Source organism: Schistocerca americana, chromosome 8, assembly GCF_021461395.2.
Source record: "Schistocerca americana isolate TAMUIC-IGC-003095 chromosome 8, iqSchAmer2.1, whole genome shotgun sequence".
NCBI lineage: Eukaryota > Metazoa > Arthropoda > Insecta > Orthoptera > Acrididae > Schistocerca > Schistocerca americana.
This window is the reverse complement of record NC_060126.1, coordinates 157607975-157625014: the sequence shown is the minus strand read 5'-3', so window position 1 is coordinate 157625014 and position 17040 is coordinate 157607975. Positions and strand designations below refer to the sequence as shown.

Here is a 17040-nt window from a genome sequence, read left to right as displayed (position 1 = left end):
TCTGAAGTTCCTTTGGTCTTGGTATGTTAATCTTATTCTCACATATCTCTGATACTTGACAAAGTTTCTATTCATTTATCTTCATGGCTATGTACAGGAATATGATAATCTTATTAGACGCAGACTGAAACTTGACTATAGACTAATGCAGACTAATGCAGACTGGTACATACTGGTGCAGACTGACTAATCGGAGGTCTGTACACTCGTTATAATACCATTCAGGTATCACTGCACGTGAATGTGACCCGCGAGGAGAAAAGGTTCTACGTTAGCAGCAATCTCATTGGCTGCATTACATATTAATACGCAGATCGGCAGAAGCAAAATTTGGTCCGTCTCTAAGACAGCGCCATCTCGTAGTGCGGAGATGGACGAGTGCTGCGCCTGCACTGTTGTGCTTAGCGGAGCGCGCTCTAGTGGGAAAGTTGTGTACGCGCTGACTATGCGGAACTATGTACACAACAGAAGTCACATCATTTTCCCAAATATCCCTCAAATTCGAAATTTTATCTTCCATCCTAGCAACCATTTCTGTTGAAAAGTTAGTAAACCCCTGATCAACTTCAGTATGTAACTCATTTATTTCAGAACTTAAGGAAGTTTTTATATCTGAACCTATTTTATTCATTTTGATATCCATATCAGTACCTAATTTATTCATATTAGTGTCAATGTCACTACCCATTTTATTCATTTTAATGTCGATATTAGACCCCATTTTATTAATTTTTCTGTCAATATTAGAACTCAATGAAGATTTAATTGCACTACCCATTTCCTTCATTTAGCATTAATCCGATTCGTATTCTTTAGAATACTTACTAACATATCTGAAACTATCTCTTGGTTCACAAGCCACTGATACTAGTTCCTGCTTTATTTCTTTTAGAGTTACAGGTATGTATTTAACATTGGCTTTCACCACGCTCAATTCATTATCTACACCATAGTTAGACGACCTTGGCTCAAGTAAACCAATGTCCTCTGTTTGTGGTACATTAAAACTGAAATCATCAATTGCGGAATCATTTTCGTAATTTACATTACCTAAATCTACCTTCAGTTTCTCATCTATTGTCTCCTGATCATTTTATACCATTTTGCAAAGTTTCTTGACACACGCACACAAAACTTTAAGTAGAACATTACTTATTTTTTGCCTCGTGCAGCTGACTGTATGGCGAGATGAAACAGCGGGTCCACCGATCCAGTTTATGGGCCAGCACTCCATATACGGCAGCCAACTACTCCGTCTGCCTGGCTGCTACTGTAGAACGCCGCCTCTCGAAGTTCAGCAGTCGCCGACGTAGCCTGCCACCTCGTTCCACTTATTGCCGTTTTCCGACGAAAGTTCATTTCACTCGCTCCTATTGTCCTACCATAGTTCCTTTACACACGCGTGTGAATATTTCACGAGCTCACTTGACACTGCTGTTTTTGTAAAGTTCCTACACATCCGAACTTTGCTATTGATTTTCCTGGCCGATGCACCAATTGCGGCGGGGCGGGTTATAAAAGTTTGCTCGTTCGTCGTACTGTTCACTGCAAATAGTTCCACCTGCCTCAGTACGGCGGTAGATCACAAGCCCGTTTCTCTGCATACTGCGCTGACAACGTAAAAGCAACGTTCAAGAGAACCCCATCAATACTTACGATGCAAAGTCCACATAAACTGTAGTTGCCAGCTATCCTATGAATCCCTTATAATAATTTTCGGGTGGAAGGTGGTTGCTTCTTTCCTTCAGGAAGATATCAAATTTCTAATACAAGTCTTTTTATTTCATTTATTTCAAATGAAATAAAAAACCTATCATCAAGTCCAAAAGTACTTTTCTAACAAGACCACTGTTCTCAGTTAACAGTTCATGCAATCCAGATCACACGCAAAGAAGCCAGAAATATTCATAAGTCCGACCCGAATATTTAAGCGATTTCAGAGTTACAGTTCCGCGACTAATAGTGAGTTTCACTCTCGGTCCTTTTCAGTGGATTTCTTTAACAGAAACTGCTCGCCAAATATTCCGTATACGAAAACAGAACATGCCACGCGGAATTCTTACACAGGACGAAAGTTCACACGCTATATAACTTATCAACAAAACAATTCCAAAATTTCCAACTTTCAACAAACTGTTAGTAAATGTAACTTCTTTCATGGCAAAATTTTACACATAATGAAGACTGAAACGTTCAACATGACCTGCACGTCCAATAGCTGACTAGCGACTCCCACTGGATGCTGCTTCTACCACACCACATCTATCTAGTCGTGCACGGGAACTGCTTAATTCTGATTGGCTGATTCGTTTGACCAGCCAATCAGAATCATCGTTTGAGATCATTCTCGCGCCAAAACTGGCCCACATCAATCACTATTCACACATGCATTTACGTCATTCCAACATGCAAATACTAATATAAGATTTAAGAAAACCAAACGAAAATTGGCCTTGAAATAAATTTAGAAATCGATTTTACTTTATACCGATATTCTGGCTGCCTCCTTACAAAAGCAAGTACACTTAAGACATACGTCATCAGCAGTGTGGGTACAAACATCTTCCCCATGCTATGATTATATAATGTATTACACAAATTTAATTTTGAAATTTAACATATGCTTCTCATACACTCTCACGTTTACTCTCATTTGTTCCCACAGCAACACAAGGCACAAATAATAATTTTATCTGATTTTTATGTTACGAAAATGAAAAGCAGTTAAAATTTTTAAATTAAAATCTCAATTAAATAATTCTGTCCATTGAAAGTTCTGGTTATGATACCAAAAGATAAACTGTTATAGTTCCTAACTGAATTTAATTCCTTACATGTCGGTTTTTGACTTTTTCAGTAATCTCTGAAACTATGATTGTTAAAGTGTTAAAATTTTTGTACAATCTTCTCCTGAATAACAAAAGGTAGTTACTAATTTTGAAAGTGACTGAATAATATTTAATATAGTTTATTTAGGTTCATAGTGGCAAGAATATACAGTCGCTCGAAGTGACATGTATACTGTATCTGACGGCTAGCATAAGCGACTGGTGCGATTGACTCATCGCTGAGACACAACTTGCTCTCTCCTTCACACCCAACGGCTCCAATACTGCGGGCTGTACTGAAATGTTGCCTACCGCAATAAATTTTATCGCGGAACAACTTGCGACGTCACACGACCTCCATAAATATACAACAAGCAAAACATCACAATTACTATAGAATAAAACCAAACCAAAAACTACTTACCAATAAAAGCCTCCGGCAATACCACCTGGATTAGGTACCACCCCCCCCCCCCCTCCACAGACACACAAACGTACGGGTGCAACAACGTCACGTATGCATATCCATGGTCCAAGCCGCCGGAACTCTCGTGAACCTGATGTTGTTGCCACAAATGTGACACCTAACATATTCAGCTATGTAACAGACATCGTATCATCACCCATCTCTAAACGTAGTAATACACACATGAACTTCACTGTCATATCCATACCTAACAAAAAAGCAATAAAAAATTAGACTTCTTTCCGCCCAACAAACACCAGACTAATCAGATCTAACAAAAAACGCCAATCACATAAACAACAAATCTTAATAATTCACTGAAAACTATTCCCATAGCCCACATTATCGCACCGACTTCCTAAACTCAAAACCACGTGCGCACGACGACAACTAAAACTCGAATGAACCAATTACCACACGTTAAACTCAGCACGTCTACATCCACCACCAGAGGGCACCACCAAATTTAGCAACAAAACATATACAAACACAACTGACTCAAAAACTCCGTGCCGTAGTGACGTCACACACCACAACGCTACTACTTCACGGGTCAAAGCAGACGGGTGGATTCGGACGCTTGCGTTGACCCCCAGAGTTGGGCCAACGCGGTATTGACTTGCAAAATTTGTGAAGCTCTTTCTCTTCAGTAAATGAGCCATTTCTTCTGAAATTGTAAGTACCTGTTTCTCTGTACATTTTTCAGCACATACAACAATTTCCGTCACATCCAAATAATTCCTTCCTGATGTGTCTTTCCTCTGTTTTCGAGCGTAATGTTTACATACCTTTCTTCTGTTAGTCTTGTTTTCCTTTAACTGCCCCTTATAGAAGGTGTTTAGTGTGGAAAACCAAACCAGAACAATACTTTATGCTTGTCGATACGAATGCTGCAACGGGAACTTAAAATAATAGACCCGAAGTGCGAATCGTCGCGGTCGCCTGCACTGATGCAGGTCGGCGTGATGTGTGCGGCGGCTGTCGCCTGCCGCAACTCTTAACCAGCAGTGGTTCTGATCGGACAGGCAGCCGCGTTCTCTTGCGTGGAGCTGTTTTTGGGAGGTTTTGCTGTAACTGGCGGATTAGAAAGAAAAATAAATGATGAAACTTCCTGGCAGATTAAAACTGTGTGCCGGACAGAGACTCGAACTCGGGACCTTTGCCTTTCGCGGACAAGTGCTCTACCAACTGAGCTACCCAATCACGTTTCACGCCCCGTCCTCACAGTTTTACTTCCGCCAGTACCTCGTCTCCTAACTTCCAAACTTTCCAGAATCTTGGGTAGCTCAGTTGGTAAAGCACTTGCCCGCGAAAGGCAAAGGTCCCGAGTTCGAGTCTCGGTCCGGCACACAGTTTTAATCTGCCAGGAAGTTTCATATCAGCGCACACTCCGCTGCAGAGTGAAAATCTCATTCTAAAATAAATGATCTTCGTGTTTCCGTTGATTTGGATTGAAGAGTTGCTAAATAGCAGAACGCAGCATGCCATTCTCAATGGAGAGAAGTCTTCCGAAGGAAGAGTGTTTTCAGGTGTGTCGCAGGGGAGTCTCGTAGGACCGTTGCTATTCACAATATACATAAATGACCTTGTGGATAACATCAGAAGTTCACTGAGGCTTTTTGCGGATGATGCTGTAGTATACCGAGAGTTTGTAACAATGGAAAATAGTACTGAAATGCAAGAGGATCTGCAACGAATTGACGCATGGTGCAGGGAATGGGATTTGAATCTCAATGTAGACAAGTGTAATGTTCTGCGAATACATAGAAAGAAAGATCCTTTATCATTTAGCTACAATATAGCAGGTCAGCAACTGGAACCAGTTAATTCCATAAATTATCTGGGAGTAGGCATTACGAGTGATTTAAAATGAAATGATCATATAAAGTTGATCGTCGGTAAAGCAGATGCCACACTGAGATTCAATGGAAGAATCCTAAGGAAATGCAATCCGAAAACAAAGGAAGTACGTTACAGTACACTTGTTCGGCCAGTACTTGAATATTGGTCACCAGTGTGGGTGTACCAGATAGGGTTGACACAAGAGATAGGGAAGATCCAACGGAGAGCAGCGCGCTTCGTTACAGGATCATTTAGTAATCGCGAAAGCGTTACGGAGATGACAGATAAACTCCAGTGGAAGACTCTACAGGAGAGACGCCCAGTAGCTCGGTACGGGCTTTTGTTGAAGTTTCGAGAACATGCCTTGACCGAGGAGTCAAGTAGTATATTGCTCCCTCCTACGTATATCTCGCGAAGAGACCATGACGATAAAATCAGAGAGATTAGAGCCCACACAGAGGCATACCGACAATCTTTCTTTCCACGAGCAATACGACACTGGAATAGAAGGGAGAACCGATAGAGGTACTCAAAGTACCCTCCACCACACACCGTCAGGTGGCTTGCGGAGTATGGATGTAGATGTAGATGTAGAACTGACAGGTTCAGCAGACGAAATGTGCTTTAAAAAAATGGAGAAAGTAATGGGATCGATCTCTAGATTAATTTCAGTGTAAGTGGAATGTCGACAAGCCTGTGTTTCTCATTATTATTTTTGTGCGTTGGGCAGTCTGACAGCCTGAAACTTCCTGTCAGATTAAAACTGTGTGCCGGACCGAGACTCGAACTCTCATTCAGTCTGACAGACTGCTTCTTGCACCGTATTCTGAAGGTTCCTGTTCGATTCTCACCTGAATTTCAAACTTTCACACGCACCAAAAGACGTCCTTTACCTCTGGCAAATCCAAGTGAAGAATGCCTGGTCGACCATTGTTCGTAATCTCATTTAAACATAATGTCTCCCGCTTATAAGTGAGTTGAAGTCTGTTTACATTATGGCACGTCAGAAGCAGATGTTTCAGCAAATGCAAACTCCACACACGAAATTTAATTTTTGTGTCATCATTAAAAACAGGAAATTTAAAAAGTCACTATCCGTTTGCGGACATATACCTTTTTGATGTTCGTTTGGTGCTAAATTCTGTTTCCCTTCTTAGTATTCAGATTCATTCAGGATTACAGAACAAGAATGAAGGACGAAATTAATTTCTTTTGAGAGTATGCAATCCTTCAGTATTGTTAAAATTACATATACATTTTTCTTTGCGATGGAAAAACGATAGGAATGAGTAAACTGAAATGTAACAAATTCATGATAAGGTCAAAATACAAACATTCTATGTTCGTGTTTATTAACCAATGTTATGTTGGCTGGAAACAGTTGATAAGTGAGCTTCTCTTTCTAGCAAAACTCGGTTCCCCGAGCTGTCATTTCAATTAATCCTACGTTTTAGTATTATGTCCCAACATTCTATCTTATGATTTTCAGCAATTGTTTATAATAAAAGGCCGCTTTCGGATTCATTAGATATTGATATAAAGGTTCACAATCCATTGTCAGGATTTTGGGTTAGTATTAATGCGTGGGAATCAGAAATTATTTGAGGGCTGAAATTTGCGACACACATTTGAAAAATTAGAAAACTCGTAACTCTGTTATTTGCGCTGTCTTTGTTGAGCTATTACAGAAACTACTAATCACTGTAACCTGCGACTCAAGCGTTCATTTTTCTTCTGTCCATTAGAACTACTGTTTCCTCATCGATGCTCGACGGCCGATAGGTAATTGGGTTAGTAATGTATCTACGGCGGCGTGCTCAGCAGTAATGCCTCCGAATTTTTTATGTCAAAACTCTTAAATATTTTTAATTAAAACAAACTTTATTAACATTCTACATCTTTATTTTTCATGTCTAAATATTTGTTACCTTCTGCCGCTAGAGGGCCCCGAGTTGTAGCAGTGTGTAACGTAATTGCGTATGTTCGTGAGAAACAGCGTGCTGTAATTGAGTTTCGAATTCTAGGAGTTGTCCACACATGGAGCTCCCTCTCCTTCACGAGTGGTATAACAATGCCAGACCACACACGAGGGCAGAGATCTCTGCAGCAACCCGACGCCCTGAGACCACTGTCATCAATCATCCTCCATGCAGACTCGACTTGATCCCATCGGATTTTCATCTGCTTCAGAATCTTAAAGAAGACCTGCGCAGACTTCACTTTGTTAGCGATGGAAGCAGATGTGAGGATGAAACTTCCTGGCAGATTAAAACTGTGTGCCGGACCGGGACCTTTGCCTTTCGCGGGCAAGTGCTCTACCAACTGAGCTACCCAAGCACGACTCAGCCCCGTCCTCGCAGCTTTACTTCTGCCAGTAGCTCCTCTCCTACCTTCCAAACTTAACAGAAGCTCACCTGCTAACCTTGCAGAACTAGCACTCCTGAAAGAAAGGATATTGCGGAGACATGGCTTAGCCACAGCCTGGGGTATGATTCCAGAATGAGATTTTCACTCTGCAGCGGAGTGTGCGCTGATATGAAACTTCCTGTCAGATTAAAACTGTGTGCCGGACAGAGACTCGAACTCGGGACCTTTGCCTTTCGCGGACTCTCTTTCAGGAGTGCTAGTTCTGCAAGGTTCGCAGGAGAGCTTCTGTAAAGTTTGGAAGGTAGGAGACGCGGTACTGGCAGAAGTAAAGCTGTGAGGACGGGGCGTGAGTCGTGCTTGGGTAGCTCAGTTGGTAGAGAACTTGCCCGCGAAAGGCAAAGGTCCCGAGTTCGAGTCTCGGTCCGGCACACAGTTTTAATCTGCCAGGAAGTTTCATATCAGCGCACTCTCCGCTGCAGAGTGAAAGTCTCATTCTGGAGATGTGAGGATGTGGTTCTGGGAAACGAACACGCTACATATCAAAAAGGGCTCTCGTTGGGAGAAATGGTTTCGTCTCCAGGTTATCTATGTTGAGAAATAAATATATGGACATGACGAATACAGAGGTAGAATGTTTATAACGTTTGTTTTGTTTAAAAAGCTTTAAGAGATTTCATATAAAAAATTCCGTTGCATCACTTTTCAGCGCACCCTCGTGTATAAAGAAATTTGTCACCGCTAACATCATAGTTAGCTTATATTTGTCTTAACAATATCCAGAAAGGGAAAGTCACTACTCAGTAGTTAGCGGAGATGCTGAGACGCAAATGCACAACAAAAAGACTGTCACAAACACAGCTTTTGCCCAGTAACGCTTCAGTTGCCTTAGACTGTAGTCATGTGCGTGTGCGATGAATGAGTGTGTTTGTGTGTGTTTGTCGTCTAATTTTGACGATGTCCTTACTGGCCGAAAGCTGTATTTGTGAAAGTCTTTTTGTTGTGCCTATATGCGACTCAGCATCTCCGCTATATGGTGAGTAGCAGCTTTCCATTTCACTATATTGTTACAGTCCATCCTGGATTTTCCATTGGTTGATATTATATTTGTCTTACATAGAAATTAATATTTTAGTTGCTACATCTGCCGTAACTGTTAAAGGCTAGTGGAGACGAAACTTATACCGTCGTAGCCATTTACAGAGCCGGTGGGCGGAAACTGTGGTACAGTGCTTGGGTAGCTCAGTTGGTAGAGAACTTGCCCGCGAAAGGCAAAGGTCCCGAGTTCGAGTCTCGGTCCGGCACACAGTTTTAATCTGCCAGGAAGTTTCATATCAGCGCACTCTCCGCTGCAGAGTGAAAGTCTCATTCTGGAGATGTGAGGATGTGGTTCTGGGAAACGAACACGCTACATATCAAAAAGGGCTCTCGTTGGGAGAAATGGTTTCGTCTCCAGGTTATCTATGTTGAGAAATAAATATATGGACATGACGAATACAGAGGTAGAATGTTTATAACGTTTGTTTTGTTTAAAAAGCTTTAAGAGATTTCATATAAAAAATTCCGTTGCATCACTTTTCAGCGCACCCTCGTGTATAAAGAAATTTGTCACCGCTAACATCATAGTTAGCTTATATTTGTCTTAACAATATCCAGAAAGGGAAAGTCACTACTCAGTAGTTAGCGGAGATGCTGAGACGCAAATGCACAACAAAAAGACTGTCACAAACACAGCTTTTGCCCAGTAACGCTTCAGTTGCCTTAGACTGTAGTCATGTGCGTGTGCGATGAATGAGTGTGTTTGTGTGTGTTTGTCGTCTAATTTTGACGATGTCCTTACTGGCCGAAAGCTGTATTTGTGAAAGTCTTTTTGTTGTGCCTATATGCGACTCAGCATCTCCGCTATATGGTGAGTAGCAGCTTTCCATTTCACTATATTGTTACAGTCCATCCTGGATTTTCCATTGGTTGATATTATATTTGTCTTACATAGAAATTAATATTTTAGTTGCTACATCTGCCGTAACTGTTAAAGGCTAGTGGAGACGAAACTTATACCGTCGTAGCCATTTACAGAGCCGGTGGGCGGAAACTGTGGTACAGTTGACGCTGAAATGATTGGCCTCTACTGAGTTGTAACATTGAGTGTATCGCAGGATCCCTCTTGTCCGTCCCACCAGAGAATAAGGATTGATAGTAGTGTTTCAGCTCGTTACCGGCTTCTGTTTTAGCTGAACAATTTACAGTCAGGAACATAAGGAAAAATTTATCTGGTTTTTAGTACAACTACGAGGACTACATTCAGGTATAACCTGGTTCGCATGTAGACATAAAATCGTGTCAACATCAATAAAGAAATATGCTTAATACTTACGGTTCTTGTCTCCTTCACCTTTGAAGTTATCACTATCGGCACTTTAGCGAGCTGTAAAAAGTCCATCTCCTCACTCTGGTGTGATCGAAGTGACAGAAGCTTGCAGTATTAGCTACTGTCGACATTTTTCTGCCCGTCGTCTAATTCACGGTTTTCCATGTGATGTATACGCCGTTTTATTCAAAGTGTCAAAAATGTCGAAGTAATGTGTCGTAACTGCAGCATCTCAAGTGGTATTACTGTCTCTATTCATTGAATCTACGATGGCTGAGATGTATAAAAGCGTGTGTTAGTCGTTAAGAGCTTAAAACACTGGGGAAAAAATAAAATTGAAAATAAGTTAGTAAAACCGTTTACTAGCTCCACATTGTGCCGTACAAAATAGTGCGCATCAGGCAGAACGTTGATATTAGTGGCTCTGGTGCTATAGGATGATTATTTTCCTTCTACGTTTCATAGTTGAAGACAATGGACCTTTTCGTTGAACAGTTTTGGCTTAAAATTCGTTTTTTGGTTAATGTTTAACTTGGCTCCAGTTGGCATCTCATTTTCATTTCGTGTAAGGAGCGCTAGACCCGCATATGAGTTGACTGTACTTTGTTGCTACCACTGTGTCTCGTATCCTGTTATGCTGCACAACAGACAATAAAGCTTTACGCATCAGCGTAACGAAAGGCGACAGGTCTCGCTACTCCTGTCAATATAAAAAAGCATATATATAGGAACCTAACATAGAAGAAAACAACTGACAAATGACAATACCAAACTGATGTCGTTTCATAAATATAACGTGACTGTGGCGCTAAGCAAAGTGAAAATACACTACTGGCCATTAAAATTGCTACACCAAGAAGAAATGCAGATGATAAACGGGTATTCATTGGACAGATATATTATACTAGAACTGACATGTGATTACATTTTCACGCAATTTGGGTGCATAGATCCTGAGAAATCAGTACCCAGAACAACCACCTCTAGCCGTAATAACGGCCTTGATACGCCTGGGCATTGAGTCAGACAGAGCTTGGTTGGAGTGTAAAGGTACAGCTGCCCATGCAGCTTCAACACGATACCACAGTTCATCAAGAGTAGTGATTGGCGTATTGTGACGAGCCAGTTGCTCTGCCACCATTGACCAGACGTTTTCAATTGGTGAGAGATCTGGAGAATGTGCTGGCCAGGGCAGCAGTCGAACATTTCCTGTATCCAGAAAGGCAAGTACAGGACCTGCAACATGCGGTCGTGCATTATCCAGCTGAAATGTAGGGTTTCGCAGGGATCGAATGAAGGGTAGAGCCACGGGTCGTAACACATCTGAAATGTAACGTCCACTGTTTCCACTGTTCAAAGTGCCATCAATGCGAACAAGAGGTGACCGAGACGTGTAACCAATGGCACCCCATACCATCACGCCGGCTGATACGTCAGTATGGCGATGACGAATACATGCTTCCAATGTGCGTTCACCGCGATGTCGCCAAACACGGATCCGACCATCATGATGCTTTAAACAGAACTTGGATTCATCCGAAAAAATGACGTTTTGCCATTCGTGCACCCAGGTTCGTCGTTGAGTACACCATCGCAGGCGCTCCTGTCTGTGATGCAGCGTCGAAGGTAACCACAGCCATGGTCTCTGAGCTGATAGTCCATGCTGCTGCAAACGTCGTCGAAGTGTCCGTGCAGATGGTTGTTGTCTTGCAAACGTCCCCATCTGTTGACTCGGAGATCGAGATGTGGCTGCACGATCCGTTACAGCCATGCGGATAAGATGCCTCTCATCTCGACTGCTAGTGATACGAGGCCATTGGGATCCAGCACGGCGTTCCGTATTACCCACCTGAACTCACCGATTCCACATTCTGCTAACAGTCATTGGATCTCGACCTACGCGAGCAGCAATGTCGCGATACGATAAACCGCAATCGCGATGGGCTACAATCCGACCTTTATCAAAGTCGGAAACGTGATGGTCCGCATTTCTCCTCCATACACGAGGCATCACAACAACGTTTCACCAGGCAACGCCGGTCAACTGCTGTTTGTGTATGAGAAATCGGTTGTAAACTTTCCTCTTCAGCACGTTGTAGGTGTCACCACCGGCGCCAACCTTGTGTGAATGCTCCGAAACGCTAATCATTTGCAAGTCACAGCATCTTCTTCCTGTCGGTTAAATTTCGCGTCTGTAGCACGTCATCTTCGTGGTGTAGCAATTTTAATGGCCATAGTGTAGATTAAAGCATCAATTTTTATCCACCACACATTGAACATGGCCAAAAAGCTACTTGTTTGTGTATTGTAATGATTATACAGCCTTGTTTTGCTAAATGGGACAAAATGCGAGAAACAATGCATGAGAGGAGAAGGAACAAAACAGGTCATATGGAGATATAACCGGAAACGTGGGGTTCTGTACTATAGACCATTTATTCATTCATCATGCCTTTGCAGTACGCTACAATATACGACATGCTTTGGTGAGATCATCTGTAGATAAGGTGTTCAAAGTGGTGCCAGGAACCTCTGAGCAGGTGCGAATATCAGGCAACAGCGACTCACATCCACGTTCAAATATGCCAACCTTGCAATTGAATGGCGTCACAGGCAGAATGAATGTATTTTGCCAGAGTCTAAACGTCCAGGATGGGCTCTGTATACACGATTCTTTCAGGTGCTCCTACAGGCATAAATCTGGAGGACTGAGGTCCAATGATTGGGTGGGTCACGGGACTGGACCATCTCATCCGATCCATTGGCCAGAGTAGATGTTTCCATATGCCTCCATATGGAAACGGGGATGTGAGCTGGAGCACCATCACATAGCAGCCACATTGCCATTGTAACACGAAAGGCACGTCGTCCAGCACGGGAAGAGTATCACCTGCAGGAAATGCAGATATTGCCACAGGTCCGTGAGGATTCTTAGCCCACAGGTGGGTGCTGAGAAGGTTGGCGATACTGACCATCGTAAAGGTAGCCTCATTTGTGAGCAGGGTAAATGACAGAAATCCCATCACCATGGTGGAGAAACAGCGCCAAAACCGTCGCTACGGAGACAAGTCTGTAGGTGACAACCTCAGCATACGCTGTAAATGGTATGGATAATGGCACCTGTCGCGGAGGATGCTCAAACTTTCGTCTTGCTTACCTCATGCTGGCGGGCCCTGCCTGGTGCTCCGGGGTCATATTCCACAGTGTCCAACATCTGTTCCTGCCAGCCTGTGTACGCACCGTCTTTCGTGGTTATCCATTCCGATAAACGAGAGTGCCTCACACAGACGACGGAACACGGTTGCAGTCGGTTTATGGTGGGGTTATCTGCTGGGGTATTTTGCCCGGTACAGGCGTGCTGCCGCCCGCCCATTGCGATTTGACTGTTCGCATTTAAAGATCATGCAGGCCTGTTCCTGGTTGGTATACGGGGCCGTCGTACTGCACTACACGGCACGCGTCTACTCCAGAGTAAGTTGGCGACAACAGTGAAGCGAATGCCCACTAGTACCGACGTGTGAGCTCGCCGCTGTCATGGTCAGTATTGCTGCCCTCTTGATCGTGGAGCTAAAACTCTAGTACAGACAGATCATTCCCATTTACCTCCTCTGTGCTTTCAGTCACAAAAGCATACACTAACATCTTTTATCTCCAAGTGGGTCTATCTCCATTGGAACGTGTTTCCGGCCATATATCTAAATGACCTTTTTTGCTCATTATCCTCTCACGGATCATTTCCTGCAGTCTGTGCTCATTTAGAGAAATAATTCGGTAGAACACTCATTGTAACAAATCAAAAGTGATTTTTTTTCTGATTGCGCAGCCTTTGGGAGACGTACAGCAAGGTTCACAAGTTCACGGGCGTTTTGGAGCGATTCAGCACCAATGAATGGGAATTCGAGGAAGACAACGTTATCACATTGTTGCAGCGCCTGGGGACTGTTGATCGTAAACTGTTTCCCTTCGATGTCAAAGACCTCGACTGGGAGTGCCTTCTGAGCATTTCTACCCGCGGACTGCGCGTTTATCTGGCCAACGATAGCTTTGATACACTGGATGCTGCCCGGGTTAAATATCGCAGGTAAGTGCTCAGTTTTTAATTTGAGGATCTACTACGTTTACAACTATTAAGGGCTAAACTAGCGGGAAGGAGCGCCTGATCCCCGGCACGAATCCGCCTAGCGGACTTGTGTCGGGGTCTGGTGAGCCGGCCAGTCTGTGGATGCTTTTTAGGCGGTTTTCCATCTGCCTCGGCAAATGCGGGCTGGTTCCCCTTATTCCGCCTCAGCTACACTATGTCGGAGATTGTTGCGCAAACAGTTCTCCACGTACTCGTACACCACCATTACTGTACGCTACTCTTGATGCCTGACCATTATGTCTTAGCAACCGATCACTTCTTTTAGTCAAACTGTTTCACAAATTTAACTGTAGAAGGACCAGGATGGAATATCGACACTATTATGAAAACGATGTCTCTCTAAAGATGACAGTTGAGTTGCAGACTAGCACAATGAAAAGGCTGTTACACACACCAGGAAATGGTACAATATTTAGGTAGGAGTTCAAAAGCCAGTGTCACGATATAAAGAAATAAATAGTACCGTGACAGGACCGATTAGCCAAGTGTTCAAGGGAAAAAAGGAAGGTCACAGTTTAACGTCCCGTAGTCGAGATCATTAGACACTAAGTAGAATAGTGGATGGCACAAGGATAGAAAACGAAATTTACTCCTGTGTTCTTTCCGAAGGAATTATTCAGACATGTTCTTAAGCTATGGAGGGGGAACCATTTCAAAGTTAAGTCAGGATGGAATTGAAATCCTTTTCTTCCAGAGCGATTTCAGTGCTTTAACCACAATGCAATGTCTATTGGTGTCAAACTGACGAAATAAACTACAAGTTGAGTGAATTTAGGGATCTGATAGGAACAGGGAACGCTTCATTATTTCATGCAATATGTGAATGCGGGCTGTCCTGATGGAAAAGTGTTCCACGTTGGTGTATGTTGTATAGTGTGCCATTACTTATTGTGAATGTCGCTTGTCTCTCCACGTCTTGTATAAGACCTCGGAATGATAAGAGCGTCATTCTGAAACTAATGTCTCCAGTTTATTATCAAGGAAACTACAACAGATACAGAGAGCACAATAACACAATTGAACAGGACAAGATTTTAGGTTCTACCCTCTTTCTCCCACATAAACGTCACCATTCGCTACGCACATTTGCCAACAATGAACAAGGTCCTTCGTACTGCACTCTTAAAACGTCTAAACCAGCTGGGGCTAGTCACTGTCTTACAGCCTCTACAACAGCATCCATGTCTGGAAGATGTTGACCAAGAGTTCATCTTTCATAGGCCCAGTCTGAACATGGATGTGGTAGGACAATTCAGCCAAATTTGGCAGTGACTTCGGTGGTCACAAATTGTTGTGTGTGTCGTATTGCAAAACATCCATGTATCTACGTGAACTTAATTGAATCAGAATTAAGCATGAAACAGGTACACCCGTGAGATGCAGTGCTGAAATTAACATTGTTGTTGCCGTCTACCCTAACACTGATTTCATGCAGCTCCTCCTGTTCTCTATCGTAGCAAACCTACTCATCTCTGTACAAATATTGCAGCCTACATCCTTCGGAATCTGCTTCATGTACTCATCTCTTAATCTCCCTCTAAGATTTTCTTCCCACTCTGCTCTCCAATACTAAGCTGGTGACCCCATGATGTCTCAAATTGTCCAATCAACCGATCCCTTCTTTTAGTAAAGTTGTCCAATAAATTTCTTGTCGCCCCGATTCTATTCAGTACCTCCTCATTACTTACAGGATCTACCCATCTAGTCTCCACCCTTCTTCTGTGGCATCGTATTTCAAATGCCTCTAATCTCCACTTACCTAAGCTATTCATCGTCCATGTAGCACTTCCACACGTGGCCACATTAGAGGCAAATACCTTTAGAAAAACGCCCTAACACTTAAAACCATACCCAGTGTTAACAAATTTCTCTTCTTCACAATCACCTTTCTTGATATCCTCTGTATTTTGGACATTATCTGATATTTTGCTGCCCAAATAACGAAACTCGTTTACTACATATAGCGTCCCGTTACAAAATCTAATTCCCTCAGCATCACCTGATTTAATTCGACTACATTCCATTATACTTGTTTTACTTTTGCTGATGTTCGTCTTATATCGTCCTTTCAAGACACTGTCCATTCCCTTCCACTGCTCTTCCAAATCTTTTGCTGCCCTGACAGAATTATAATCGGAAAACCTCAAAGATTTTATTTCTTCTTCTTGAATGTTAATTCCCTCTCCAGTATTTTCTCTGGTTTCTTTTATTCCTTGCTCAATGTACAAGTTGAATAACATCGGGGATAGGCTTCAACCTTGTCTCACTCCTTTCATGTCCATCGACTCTTGTAACTACCGTCTGATTCCTATATAAGTTATAAATATCTTTTCGGTCATTGTATTTTATCCCCGACACCTTCAAAATTTCGTCATTGTCAAAAGCTTTCTCTAAGTCTACAAATGGTATAAACTTAGGTTTGCCTTTCCTTAACCTATCTTTTAAGAGAGTTTATACGCTCGGTACTCTGTAGCCTGTTCCTGCATTTCTTGAGAATCCAAAGCGATCTGCTCCGAGGTCGGCTTCGAACAATTTCTCCCTTTTTCTGCAAATAATTCTAGTCTTTTGAAACCATGTCTTATGAAACTGATAGTTCGGAGTGCAACGGGAATTCCACTGTTAAATGCAGAGGAGAGAGCAGATAGGTGGAAAGAATACATTGAAAGCCTCTATGAGGGTGAAGATTTGCCTGATGTGATAGAAGAAGAAACAGGAGTCGATTTAGAAGAGATAGGGGATCCAGTATAAGAATCGGAATTTAAAAGAGCTTTGGAGGACTTACGGTCAAATAAGGCAGAAGGGATAGATAACATTCCATCAGAATTTCTAAAATCATTGGGGGAAGTGGCAACAAAACGACTATTTACGTTGGTGTGTAGAATATATGAGTCTGGCGATATACCATCTGACTTTCGGAAAAGCATCATCCACACAATTCCGAAGACGGCAAGAGCTGACAAGTGCGAGAATTATCGCACAATCAGCTTAACAGCTCATGCATCGAAGCTGCTTACAAGAATAATATACAGAA

At 42.6% G+C, this 17040-nt stretch overlaps 1 protein-coding gene across 1 annotated transcript in view; it reads left to right on the top strand.

Annotated features, from left to right (window-relative positions):
• The window catches only part of LOC124545123 (fatty acyl-CoA reductase wat-like), a 261169-nt gene that overhangs the window by 206203 nt on the left and 37926 nt on the right, over window positions 1–17040 (top strand). Inside the window, exon 8 of the mRNA XM_047123943.1 lies at window positions 13692–13949. Coding sequence (XP_046979899.1) covers window positions 13692–13949 — 258 coding nt within the window. The remainder of the gene's footprint in view (window positions 1–13691; window positions 13950–17040) is intronic.